General features: G+C 36.8%; 1 protein-coding gene across 1 annotated transcript in view; it reads right to left on the bottom strand.

The window, feature by feature from the left end:
* Positions 1 to 14906, bottom strand: part of MAMDC2 (MAM domain containing 2) — a 138138-nt gene that overhangs the window by 2453 nt on the left and 120779 nt on the right. Inside the window, exon 12 of the mRNA XM_037494274.2 lies at positions 3704 to 3963. Coding sequence (XP_037350171.1) covers positions 3704 to 3963 — 260 coding nt within the window. The remainder of the gene's footprint in view (positions 1 to 3703; positions 3964 to 14906) is intronic.

Below are 14906 nucleotides of genomic sequence, written 5' to 3'. Positions count from 1 at the left end.
GTTACTTAAGAATTAGACAAAAATATTTTTTCTTTTAATTTTAGTGTATTAATTTTTCAAATGATTGCTAAGTTGTTAGGACCTAAACACTAATCTGTTTGGATCCAACTACCTAGTAATGGAACTACTAGGTGTTTCTTTCGGTCTTGAGGCACCAGGAAAAGAGTACAGATATGAAGAGCGCCATGAATAAGAAAATTTGAGACCTGGTATTAGTAGAGTGCCTAGCATGTAACAAACCTTAGTCAATGGTAGGCAGTGTAATGAACAATACGAATGATGTAAATATTTCAGTGAAATGAGAATTTGCCCAACACCTTCTTTCCAAGACACCAAAATATAAGAAACCATGGGGGAAAACTGAAAGCAAGGAGTAAAGGTAAGTAGGGAATTCAAAAGAAAGATCATTTGGGGATTTTGATCAACAGGGAGTCAGGTTGTGCTGATTCTTCAATGAATCCGTTAAGGAGAATGATACAAATTTTGCCATTTGATGCATTTCCTTTTTAAGGATAATCTGATGACTGGGATATCATTCAAAGACCATGGTCTTATTTTCCCTATAGGATGAATCTCACGTGCAATAGTCCCACAGGATTCTAAAAGTCATCTGTACTTCCGTCTTTGTTCTCCCTCCCTCCCTCAAGTAATGATGGACAAATTAACTCTCTAGCTCTGTTCTTTTCCCTGAACTCCAGTCTCAGTTTACTTGGCATACCTACCTGGATGTCTAATAGATATAAAAAATTTAGCATGTTTGAAAAAAAGCCCTGCTAATGTCCCTCCTGCAAACACTACCCTCACACCTCCACAGCTGCTCCACCTACAGTCTTTCTCATCTCAATAAATGGAAATTCCATCCTAGCAGCAGTTCAGGTTTTGACTTGAACTTCAAGTCTTTCAACCCCCAAGGTTCATATATAAAGAATTCTCCTGCATAGCCCAAGTCACCACTCCCGCCAGGACTATACAGTAGCCTCCAAAGTCTCCTGCCTCCTCCTACAGTCTACTCTCCACATAGTAGCTAGAGTGATCACTTTAAAATATAAATCAGATTATATTACCTTAGAGCCATCTGATGGTTTCTCATTGTTTTTGAAATAAATTTCAGATTCTTTACCATGTCCTCCAAGGCCTTTTGTGATGATTCTCTGATACCCTGACTGCATTACCTGTTTGCACTAAAATTTTCATAGCACCTAATGTTATGTTACATATTTTTGGCCTGTATTTTCTATCTTTCCCCTGTCCAATGTAAATTCCAAAGAGTAGGACCATTATATATTATGTTCATTGCAACTATCCCCAGTACTCAGCATAGCAAGTGGGTAATAAATATTTATAATTTTGACCTCATAATAGAGTTGCTCGGTCTGGATGCCTTGATGCAGCTCTTGAGAATAGACAACAGGTTTGCCATGGTGATATGATTAGAGACCAGAGAGACTCGGGAGAGATAAATTTTTGGAAAAAAAAATTATTTTTTTATATTTTGTTACTTTATATTTATAAAAACCCTTTCACAAAAACCCATAATCTTATTTGCCTCTCACTCTAAATCTGGTGATGTCAGTATGCAGGAATTATTACCCTATTTTGAAAATTATTAACAATCTTGGAGAGGATTTGATTTCACCAAGGTGACCCAATATTTCTGACTCCCAAGGGAATGAAGATATTTTTGGAACTTCTGTGGTGGGAGGGCATGTAGAATAGTGACTTGGGGCTACAAAATTTGTAACGAGTCAGATCTGGGTTTGAATTCTCATTCTTACACTTACCACTGGACATTACTTTTTAATCTATAAAGAGGAACTATAAGATCAATTGGAAGAGTTTATGCATAGTTCTTAGTACTCTAAGTGCCACAGCTGTAGAGGATGGTTGATCTATTGCACATGAGTGTGTCTGTGTTTTATTAGACACTGGGATGTTTTGGAGAAACTGGTTTCTATACAGTCATTTGGAATTCCTGAGGAACCCCTAAATCCTAAAGAAAATTCCTCATGGCAAATTCATATCTGTTCCATTTTAAGCCAAAAGGAAAGGTTTGGAAACTTCTTCCCAGATTGTGAATGAAAAAATTTCTAAGGCATTTGAACTTGAACATCCCACAATGTGCCCCACTACCTTGTGTGCAAAAATCATTTCAAATATCTAGCCACCCAGTAAGTCTAGTACATGCAAGGCATAGAGGCTGAGAAGTCTGTTCTCTAGAGTGGAAATCCTTGAACTCTGTGCATCAGAATCATTTGGGGATATTAAAAAACATAATGCTCAGGTTCCATCTAAGAGACTCAGATTCATTTAATCTAGGGGAGAGATTCTCCATCTTTAATATCCATCAGGAAGTTTTGTTAAAACTCAGATTTCTGGGCTCCAACCCTAGAATTTCTGGTTCGTTAGTTCTGGGGTGGGGCCTGAGAGTATGCATTTTAGGTGAATTAGCATTTAGAGTGTTGCTGTGGGCTCAAGACCATACTTTGAAAAAATCTAAATAGGTGCCCTAAGAATCTAATAAAATTAATCCATCATCTCTGAATGATGATCAATTATAGTAGTGAGTTCCTAAGTGATACACTTTCCTTCTATAAGTCGACTTTATATCACTATCAGACTCATTCCTGGAACTAACTGTTACTCTTTGCTAAATTTCCAGACAGTTTTCTCCAAGTTGAGAAAATGGTCCATTCCCAGATAATGCTACATCTTACCTCTGTCATTTGCTCTTTAGCAGTGCAGTAACTTAGATTGCACTTCAACCTGGCCACCCGAGTTTTTATAATTCCTTTCCATTTATACCTGTAGAAAGTTATTATTGGTTGTGGGTGGGGCAAAATTAAGTCCTTATTTTGGATACCTCTTTCCAGGAAGATTTTGTGTTAGACCAAGCTTTCAGTGGTTAAAATTGAGGGATGCTGGTCCTGGAGATTTATCAGCCAGATGTAATGATGAGGAAGAAGTCAAGAATCTTAAGTTGTTTTCCCAGAGCTTTCTGGAGCTTTGGCTCAGGGTAGGTAGGTGAAGTCAGTAGCTGTCTGGAGGCCACTGCTGAGTTCTGGACTAGTTTGGCTGTTCAGCCTCACCTATTGGGATTTAAAAGGCTCTTTCCCATTGTTTCCCAGATTTCCTTATAATTGGAATCCTGTAAGATGGACCTCTTCTACAGCTCATGAGAAGATCCAGAGGTAGACCCAGGATTTGGGATCAAGACTCTTGATTTTATTTTTACACTGAGGTCAACAGAACTTTAAAAACTTACTCTGAACCATACATTGTGTCAAATAGAGACTTACAACAAATGCCCCTGCATGTGGATATGAGGGAAAGATGGAGCTCCAACAACTAATCAGTAATTCCATGTTTAAAAGAATGGGAGATTCTGTTTTGGAAATTTGCAGGACACAAAAATTACTCTTGATATTCACAAAGAAGCAAGACAAAGGCAGATGAACTTTTACCACATTGAGCTGCAATAATCACATTATGCATAAATATCCAAAGCTTTATCTCCCTGTCTATTTCCCATTCACTACCTAGATTTAATCAACAGAGACTGATTATGTTTACTTTTAAAAGAATTCTGCCTTCACCTATAATCCTGAGAAAGAATAAAATATTCTCCTTGGTGGCGAGAAAAAGAAAGAACAGCAGAAGCTGACAGCAACATTTTCCGTGGTTTGAGTCTTATCTCTTGGTTTACCTGGCATGGTGTCTCACAGCTGTATTCAATCAGGCCTTGCAGCCAGGAGATGCTCTGTTCACCCCTTCTTCTCCATAAGAGGGACTCTTCACTGTTGCCTTCCTTTTTCAAATAAACACTCAGCAGGCCAGTGCCTGCTCCATACATGTGGTAGAAAAAGGTCAAGCATTGTTTTCCAACGACACCTCGAAGAGGACTGGACAGGAGGTGTGCTTTTTGTCCATACACCATGTGGGAGGCCTCGATGTACATGTAGTAGCCTTGAGAGCAATGCAAAAGCAGGTATTGTTAAAAGAAAAAATTATAGTCTCCTCTTTGGTAGTGTTCCTAGAAAAAAATTAGATGAAAAGATGACTTGATGTAGTACTGGTAAAGGATCTTCTAATTTTGGAGAATATGTATGATCTATGGAGTATGTATGTCCTATAAAATTTAGGTCAAAATAAGGTGTTTTTTCATTTAACATTTCCTAGTTCATTTTCTATATACAGGAGATAATTACCATACCTGTATTGTGTACTGATAGGATTGGTATATCAGAATTTATCCTACTCATTAATGATCCATATTCTGAAGCTTACATATGTTGGTTTATGGGAAAGAGAATGAATTTTGTAGACAGCGAGATCTGAATTCAAGCATTGACACTAATATTTGTTGTCTGTGTGATCCTAGTCTATTGAATTATCTTCTCTGAACCAAAATTCATCATTTAAAAATAATGGTTAATAGTACCTTTGCTACATAGTTGTGAGAATTAAATAATGTGTGTGATACATGCTTTCATGTAATATATATTCAAAAATTAGTATCCTGCTCTACCCTCTTTCCTGACATTTTTTGTAACAATTCTTTTAGCCTTGAAAACATTTATATAATGTTCTATAAATTACATGTGATAGTTAATATATGATATATAACATACATAATATGCCAATTATGTAACACTTTACATTTCCAGGTACATTTGTACCTGGCTTGGGTTATCAAAAGGCCCTAATGAATACTAAGAACCTCAGCTCAAAATGAAATATTGAGTTGAGAGCTTAGGGGAAAGGCTCTTCTGAAAGATGCTGCCACTAGAAAATTGGAAAGTAGAATACTGGATTCCTAAAATATAACAACTTGTCAGAATGGAAAGGAAGCAATGAATTCATCATGAGTGAGAGATGACTAAAAAAATGCTGATATTGTATATTCACAATGATAAGAACATGAGTGCTGGCTTGAATTTGTCTGAGGTCCTAGAGGAGAGGAAAACTCCTAATTACCTCCAGAATTATCCAACTGAATTCTTTCTTTCAAGAGTATAATGTGCGAGCCTTTTAACCTCAAGTGGGTAAAGCATTACTCTAATAATACTTTCAGTCCATATACCTCTGGGTCTTCTGTACCAGGCTGAAGCCATTGCCAAGGTTTCCAGTTGCAGCAATCTTTCTGTTTAGTGTAATGAAACTGTTTGACCTTTGTAATTGTGCTGCTTTTAGAAGAGAGGGGTAACATCTAGAAGAGTGTAAATACAACTATACCTTTCTGGGGTGCTGACAGCAGTCTACTTATTTTGAGTAATGTTGGCCTTCCCCAAAATCCTTTAGGATACAGTTTCTATTTGAAGCATATATATGTTCCATAAGGCAATACTGATTTAGTTCCTCCAGTCTCCTGGCCCTTTCACCAGGGCAAAGGGGGCACACTAGTGGCCTGTCTGAGGTCACGTGAAATGAACATCTACCTACCAATAATTTTAACATAATTTTCAACTGATCATAATTTTTTCCTCTGATCACAAGCCTATTCCAAATATGTTCATCTTGACTTGCATGTGACATTTCTTTCTCCTACAAGAGATCACAGCTTCATGAAGAGCCATTCAGTGTCATATGTTTGGAAAACCAGAAAAGCCCCTTGTGTTGACAAGCTTTGCCACATTATAACTCCAAATGCTGCCTGTCTCCACAAACAAAAGCTCTGGATGAACGCCAGGGAGCCCCAGTGTTGAAATTTCAGACTTGCTCACGTGTCCTTGCACATGAAGGATTCTAGTCTGTGGAAATGGAGAAGACAAATCATTTTCTCTCTGTGGGTTACTGTTTAACATTCATGACAGGGATTCAAATGGGTGTACTGGGAGATCAGGGTCCCATCTGTTCTTTGCACAACAAGTGTGATGTGTTGAGACACACACTATATACATAATTTGGAACAGTGAAGCAGCTGTTACTCTAGTGGCCCTTTCACCAGGGCAGAGAGGGAGCTCTGGTGGCCTATGTGGAGCCATGCGAAACGAACAGCTAGCTGCCTCCATTAAATTAGGAGAGGATTCTTAACAATCGGGGGAAAAGACATCATTACTTTGGGATGAACAACAGCTAAATGTCTTCTGCTAAAATTGCTCTTCACTTCACCTTTTAAATGTATTTATTTTTATTTATTTTTATATATTTTTAAAGATTTATTTATTTTTATATAAGAATTGGGGTATAGGCCAGAGATGCGGGGGGTGAGGATTCACCAGAGACAGAGCGGGGAACAGAACAGGCAGACAGACCGAAGCACATTGCTGAGGGGAGCAGCAGGAGAGACAGGAGAGGTCTGTCCCGCCATGTGGGTTTCTCCCTGGCCGGCCAGGAATCGAACTCGTGCTGCTGTGGTTGCTGATTGCTTCATAGGTTGTATCTTAATCCCTGTGCCACCAGGGTGGCCCTTAAATGTATTTGAAAACTTGTCACAAATATGGAGTTATTAAATGGGTATGGAAATTCAATTTGGAAAAATGAAAAAAGTTCTGGAAATGGTGGTGATGGTTGAAAAGCAGTGTGAATGCATACATGTCACTGAACTGTACACAAAATTATTAAAATGGTAAAGTGTATATTATGTATATTTTACCAAAAATTTAAAAAGCTTGTCAATGAAGTCTTCTCTGTATACGTAGAATCTCACAGTAGTATTTGGCAATTTAAAGTATCACTGATATTTCTATAGCACAAAAAGGGAGTGGTTTTAGAAATGAATAAAATTACTACCATTACTTAGTACCATGTTGGAAGAGAATTTAATTGCCAGAAATACAGAATGTTTATTGAAACACTGAGCAGTTCCAAATGACAGATAGAACTGATGGTGTCGCTTTCTTTGGAAATTGTTAAGAAAATTCTAGTAAGTGAAGGAATAAGAGTACTATATAACTTTTAATCAATAGACTGGTGGACTCCGTGAAATAGGATATGTTACAATGGAAAGCATTTTTTCAGTAAATTGATAGTTATCTGTTGATTTATTTTTTTTAAAATTTATTTATTTAAAGATTTATTTATTTATGCAAGCACTGGGTACAGTCAGAAGCGCAGGAGGGTGAGAGAATTCACCAGAGCCAGAGCAGGGAGCAGAGCAGGCAGAAGGACCGAAGTACACTGCTGAGGGGAGCAGCGGGTGGCAGGAGAGGTCTGTGCGCCATGTGGGACCCTCCTCTGGTGGCTGGGGAGCAGCCAGGGATCGAACCGGCACTGCAGAGGCTGCGGGCAGCTTTGCAACCCAGCGCTCAACCGCTGCGCCACCGGGGAGGCCCTCTCTGTTGATTTATATATTGTACTCTTTGGCCACGAAATCTCTGTAAACTCCAGGGCAACTAAAATAATTGTTTAAAAAGAATCCTGAAAGCATGACATATAAATGTTAGTAAAATTGTCAGAGTGAATATAACTCTGGAAACTTGTTAAGATTTATCATTATTGCTTTGTTAAGAAACAGTCTATGTCAGGTAATGTTCAGATTCTGCCAGGATAGAGCTAGTTAAGTGGATGGTGGCAGGAAATGGATAGATAAATCCTATGTAATCCATCCCATCTCGATGCAAGTCAAGATGTATCTGTCACAAATGTCTTCAATGTTTTATTAAATAAGGAACAAAGGTTAGGGCTAGCACTAGGATGTCTTTGTTACTGTTATATTAGAATGACTAGTTCTATTAGGTGATTGATTCTACTAGATGATTGACTAGAAATGTTTACTAAACACCATTCACACAAAAACTATTTTCACGATATATATTTTTTCTTATCTATATATTACCTACACTACTATCCATTTAATATAATCTTTTTTAAAAGAATGGATTGTATTATTATTATTATTATTTTTAAAAGATTTATTTATTTATGCATACAAGAGCTGGGGTATAGTCCAGAGGTAACGGGGATGAGAGGATTCACCAGAGACAGAGTGGGGAGCAGAATAGGCAGATCTACTGAAATACACTGCTGAGGGGAGAAGAGGAGAGACAGGAGAGGCCTGCTGAGTCATGTGGGTGGCTCCCTGGCTGGCAGGGATCGAACTCATGCTGTAGAGGCTGCGGACAGCTTCATAGTGCTGTGCTTAACCCTTTGCACTACCAGGGAGGGCCCAGCATTTTTATTAGATACCATTCTTCAAATAGGAAACTTCATATCACTATGAATACAGAAAACAAATTACATAAATCTGTTAAGTAATGGATTTGATATACTGGTTTTATGTTTGTTTGTTTTTTGCCCATAGATAGTACAATTAAATTGAATCATATTTATCTATTTGTCACATGAATGACCCAATGGAAGTTTGGAAGACATTGATATAAGGTCTACTGAACCTTCTGGTTTCTACCAAATCATTTTACTTTTATAGTTATGGACCATGCTTTTCTATTACTAAAAGCACAAATCATACAAAATAATGAGTCTAAGAAAGTATCCCCAAGAAGAACATCAGAATTTATAAACGATTCACTGATTGTAAAAATAGTTAACACCATTCATTTCAGTGGAGTTTTAGAGGATCAAAACTTCTCACAAAGATAATCTCAGTTAATCACAGCAACTGTAAGGGCATCCATTGTTATTTTTATTTTACATATGAGGAAACTGAGGCTCATAGAAGTTATGTGGCTATGCCTCAGATTATTAAGGTAGCAAACAGCAGAGTCATTTTACTGTTCCTCCATTAGTCTTTCAATGAGGATTTGGAATGGCCTATTACATCACTACCTAGTAGTCAGGGAACTACAGCTCCTTTGGCATAGCTACATATTATGATAATGTGCCTTTCCATAGACACACACTAAACTGGCATATCTATATTGTGACTTTTCTAAACTTCTCTTTCTAGTTGGCCTATTTTGAACTGACCATCTATTGCAGTTGTCTGGAAACCAGTTTTGTGTTCTAAGTACAAATTGAGTATTAAGGATGGGAAATGAAAGGTAAAATGTAGTCTACAAGTACAGGTATATCCTTTGAAAGGCCCAGAAAACACTGCATTCAAAAAGCATTCTGTTGTCACCAGAACCAGACAAATATCCTCCAGTAATTAAGGAGAAAGATATTATATTGCTGGTTCAGAGTCCAAGCCTGGTATTTTACTATTGATATTTATTATTTATTAGATAGGAAATTCTGTCTCTTTTTCTGTCCCACCAGATAAACTCTCCCATTTCCTTTATTTACCCTTGAGGCTTAACAAACTTTATTGTCTTATATTCTGAGAGAAAAGAGCATCACTGAAGACAACATCTGAATTGCTGACCACCAGGTGATAGTGAGAGTAAGCTGGGGTCAACCAAAACCTTCAGACACTTGTGTCACATGGACATGCTGCCCCTTGCCACTCCTTTGTAACTCTGGATAAATACCCCTGTGCTCTGCCAAAGAGTAGGATGGTAGTATTTTAGTCAAGTCTGCTGCCCTCTTCAACTTGTCAATAAATTAAACTACTTTCCTTCTCCTCAAACTCTGTTTCCTTTTATTGGCCAAGGGACACTGAGACCAGCATTCAGTATCAATAGTAGATAAAATTGCCTTGAATGAGTTTTAGTGTATTAATATCGTGAAAGTTTATGGTTGCTTCACTGATCTATATGTTCCTGTCTACCTCCAGCATCCTATAAATCTGTGAACTGTTATTAATTTGTTGAATCAACTGACTTTTTTTATTATTTCAGACTATATTTCCTGATGAAGAGGAATTCCAGTGACATACACTACATTTATTATATAAATAGCTTAAAAATATATGTGGTGATTATCAAGTGGTTTTCATAATAATTAAATAAAAAAGATATTTGTAGTACTTTATTGCTGTGATAGTTGTCCCCATTATTTATTACTCAAAATTGAGGGTAATAAAAGGAAAGAAGTAGAAAATTACAGTCTCTCAGGCAGTTTATAGCCAAAGGCAGTATAAATGTAAATTTTATTACTGTCCTCCTACTCTTTGCTGAAGAACAGAACAACATACAGTAACATACTTGCAGAAACAGCAAAATCTTGGGTAGAATAACCATGAAATATCAACCACAGGACACAACTGAAAAATGCCAGAGGCACAAAGATCTCATTCAAAGCACCATGAGTGGTTGGTGTCTAATGCAGAAGAGCAAATGCCTTTAAATTTTGAGTATAATCATGTTCTTGCATAAATGATACTTTAAAAAAGAAACACCAGAGGCATCCCCCCTCCATGTTGAATAATTTGTAACAAACACTCCTGCTGAGAAAAATTAGAAAAAAAAATAGATTAAAATATATTGTTTTAGCAAAACACATTTTTTTTGAAGCTATAGAAGGAACTTCCTAAGGAGCAAAGACGAGGGATCAAGATCCCAGAAAAAAAGAGAAGGTAAATGAAATGAGCCCAAGGTTCTTCAAACTTATTTTCCCTGTGGGTCGTAAGTAGATAGCAGCTGACCCAAACTGGAGAAGTCAACAGATCTCACTGAGTTGGAAGACAGTAACTGGAGTTCAGGGCTGTCACAGCAGCCTGGGCTTAAGACCAAGTTTTGAGAAAAAAGAGAGGCATAGAAAATTGAGCCCATCACTTGGCAATCTTCCTTTGAGTCAGGTGCCAAATTCTTAAAACTGTAGGAGGCAAGAGGCCAAGAAGTCAAATACAAAACAAAGTAGAGTTTTTAGCAAATTTACCAGCTGAAAAGATAAAATTTAAAGTTTAAGACATACTAAAAAAGAGGGCACCTAGTAAAGCCCATGGTATATTCTTAGAGGAATACCCTAAGTATAAAATATGACCAGAAGTAAATCCAGCAAAATAGAACTGCAACTCCATCTTCAGTTATCTCAGTTCTGAAAGGACTGAAGAAATCTGCTCTACCCCAGTTGGTTTGTGAGAAAAGGCTGAATCCCTGTCAACCAAGAATTCTATAATATTTCATTCATAATGTCCAGTACGTAATCAAAAATATCAGATATTTCACAAAACAGGACCAAACTGGGAGGTATGGGAGGGAAAAAGAAAAAATCAGAACCACAGTAATGCAGCTACAGAGTTATCACAGGAGTGTGAAATAACTGGTTAATAATTCAATAATATGAGCACATAATAATATGTTCACTAAATGGGTGCTAAGGTTGAGACCTTCACGGAAGAACTTGGATCTACTAAAAATAGGTGTGGGACTTTTGGAATGTCCAAGTAAAGACTTTCAAAAATCTGCACTTCCATACAAACAATGAGAACACTGGCAATAAATAGTCAAACTTTCAGAATTCTGGAAATTAATTAAAGGCATCCTGGAGAGTTTATTTAAGAACAATGATCAAATCTTGCTAAGAAAGATGAGCTTCTAACTTGCCTTAATTCCAACTTCATCTATCCTGCTCCTATACAGACTTGATAATCAAGAGCTTTACTTACAACTAAGGTTATCCGTGAAAAGCAGTAGTCTATGGCCACTGCAAACAACAGAACAGGTTTGGAGCTCCCCAGAACCCTATCAGCAGACAACTATCATTTATTTGATCTTTTGGCAGCTGAGTGAAAAGCTCCCTTGTATTTACTTAGCCTAATAGGGAGGCAAACCTTACTCTTTATGAACAGCCTAATCTCCAGGGTGTTTGTCAAAAACAATCAGTTACAATCAGTTTAAACAACTGTTTGTGAAAGTACTTGAAGTGACATTAATAAAAGAAGTTAACAAAAGGAAGACCAAAAAAATTCAAAGACAGAAATTAGAGAATGGGGTATCTGTCAAAATACAAAATACAAAAGCTACAAAATACTCTTTTCAATCCAGAAAACAGAAACAATCAAGAAAGCATGGCAGATCTGTTCCCAAGAGGAAACTTAGAAGGTCCTAATCCATCACCCTTGACTTAGAGGCTCTGAACAACAAGAAGTAAAGTCTATGACAGAATTGTAAAACTGTCTACAGGAGTAGTCTAGAGAGAGTATATTAGTAGCTGTTTAGGGATGGGGGTGTGGGGCAACAGTTGAGGGAGACAATGAGATTGACGATTATAGGTAGAGTTTCTTTTTAAGGTTATAAAAATACTCTGATGATGGTTATAAAACTTGGAATACACTAAACACCTTGAATTGTACATCTTAAAAGAGCGAATTGGGTAACAATATACTGATATGTAGTCTATCTTAATAAAGAAAATGTCTCATTAAAGAATAGAAAAAATAGGCCAATGATAGATGAAAGTTGAATAATAAAAGGTAGACATAAATCTAAATACATCAGTAATTACATTGAATATTAATGATCCAATACTCCAAACATCAGACAAGATAATGGAACTGGATTAAAAACTCAACTATTGCCACACTAAAAATAAGTACTGATACAGAAAGGATGAAAGTAAAAGGATGAAGAAACACAAATACTAATAAACATAGAGCTGGATGGCAATACTAATATGAGGCAAAGAACACTTTAAGAGAAGAAGGATTACTGCTTGTTTTAAAGATATTTAGAGAGGTAAAGGGAAAGGTAAAACAATTACAAATTTGTACATGTCTAGTAACAGATTTGAATATATACAAGCAAGAATTGATGGAACCAAAAGGAAAAATAAACATTTCACAATCATAATAGGAAACTAATATTTCTTTCTTAACTGAACCGATTAAAAAATCAGTGAAAATATGAAAACCATGATTAAAAGCTTCATCCAACAGATATAAATAGGCCATTTCCCATAATAACAAAATATACATTATTTTCTAATGCACATAGGATATTTATTTAAATTGACTATGTATTGAGTAATAAAGCATCTCAACAAATTGCAAAGGACTGAAATCACTAAGGACATGTTCTCTGAGCACAGTGGAACTGTCAAGAAATAAATAAAAAATGGTAGTGAGAAAACCTCCAAATTGGAAATTTAGTAATGTATTTATAAATAGTCATGTATTAAAAAAATCAAGGAAATCAGAAATTATTTTGAACTGATTGAAAAGGAAAAGTCAAGATATTAACATGTGGGTGGCTGCATATACTGTAGTAAGAGGGAAATATAAACTCGAGAAGTATTTTATTAAAAAAAATGAATAGGTATGTACTTTTCTCATAGTATCCAGTAGATACCTGGATGCTTATTTAGGAGTCCTGCATACAATCCCAGTTCTAAACTGTAATGAATATCAAGTAGAAGCTAAGGAAAAATCATCTCAGTGTAGTGAGAGAGCTAGAATTTCAGCTTCATTAATCTTTGAGGCCATATATCAGCAACATGAAAAGAAAGGGTGTTATCATCATATGTCTTGTTCCTTTATTAGAATTTGAGAATTGGTTCTATGTCAGATAGCCTAAGCTATATAACAAACTAGGCACAATGAATATTTGCTTTCTAGTCTTGGATCTTCCTTTAACACATGTCAATTTGTTGAATCAAACAATATCAGTTAGGAGGTAACATTTAGGAGCTTTGTGATAAATTTGGCTTGTATATATATGAATATCACAACAATTTCTTAAAATTTGATTTTGAGCAGAGTTAGATACTGCACATATACCTGCAAACCACAGTACCCACTGTATACAGTTATACAACTGCCCTACTGCTAAAGACATTGATTCCTAACACCTGAATGCACCTCAATTTACAGTCTCTGGCCATGTGTTTTCCAAGATCTCTTCTGGTTTTAATATTATTTGTTTCCATGACTTGCATGTAATATTTTGGAAATACTCTAATACTGAAAATTATTCACTTTTTATCTGAAATTCAAATTTACTGGTACTTTGAGAGATCTGGTATCAATACAAGTGACTTTATAAGATCCCGCAATACTAATTTGCTCAAGAGAGATGACTCTGAAGTTTGATATGATCTATGGTAGACTGTTCACAACTATGGCCATAATTATTCCTTCCCCCTGCGTCCATAATTATTCCCCCCCGCCCTCCACCCCATGTCCACACCATTTTGCAATGTAACTTTGCAGCTCCTCCCATCAAGGAATGGAGTTATTTCCTCACTTTTTGAATTTGATCTAGCAGAACAAGTCATTCTAGTTCAGTCCCTAGTCAAAGAGCCAGCTCCCAACTAACCCAGCAGATGGCTTCAGATGCTTGAAAGAGCCCAGCCAAGAACAGAACTGCCTGGCTGAATTTGGACCAAACTGAAGAACAGGAAACTAAACAAATGGTTATTACAGTAAGCACTAAGTTTTGGGGTGGTTTGTTATATAGCTTAGGCTATCTGACATAGAACCAATTCTCCAATTCTAATAAAGGAACAAGACATATGATGATAACACCCTTTCTTTTAATGTTGCTGATATATGGCCTCAAAGATTAATGAAGCTGAAATTCTAGCTCTCTCATATTGCACAACATTCAGCAAAAGTCATCCATGGTATTAGCCTGTTTCTTTTCAAGCTGATGTGAATATGAATTCCTAGACCTCACCTCACAAATCACTTCAGCTGAAGGTGGCATCAATAGTCTGATGTTTGAGTTCTGGTTTTCATCCCAAATTTGCATCTGTCTACCCTCATCTTTATGAGGGAGCCTCTAGGGTAGGGCCCAAGCCTTTGGAACTGAGGCTGAGGGACTGAGATAGAACTGAATCTCATTTTTCCAGGCCTTTGTGAGGTTGGCAGATGTTGTGAGACTGGCTGAATATGAATGCCAAGTAAGTTGTGACTATTTTGATGCCCAGATTAGCTATAAATATCAAATAAAGCTGTACCATTTTGCTTTGGGATCACTAGTATAAAGTCTTTCTTTATACTAGTATAAAGTTTTTATCTTTCCCAGTGATGCCTGTTCAGCACAGGCTGAATGTGCAAATTTCTTAAGATGTGGACGAGGCACTCAGTAATCTGGTTCCCATCTGACTGTCCAATATCATCTCCACAACGTTCCTAGTTTTTCCTGGGTCAAAGACACTTCTAGGACCACTGCAGATGTTTTCAGCCT

The sequence above is a fragment of the Talpa occidentalis genome, unplaced genomic scaffold (genome assembly GCF_014898055.3).
Source record: "Talpa occidentalis isolate TD23 unplaced genomic scaffold, MPIMG_talOcc4v2.1 talOcc4.7, whole genome shotgun sequence".
Classification (NCBI taxonomy): Eukaryota; Metazoa; Chordata; class Mammalia; order Eulipotyphla; family Talpidae; genus Talpa; species Talpa occidentalis.
Note: the sequence above shows the minus strand (reverse complement) of the source record. Positions and strands in the feature narration are given on the sequence as shown.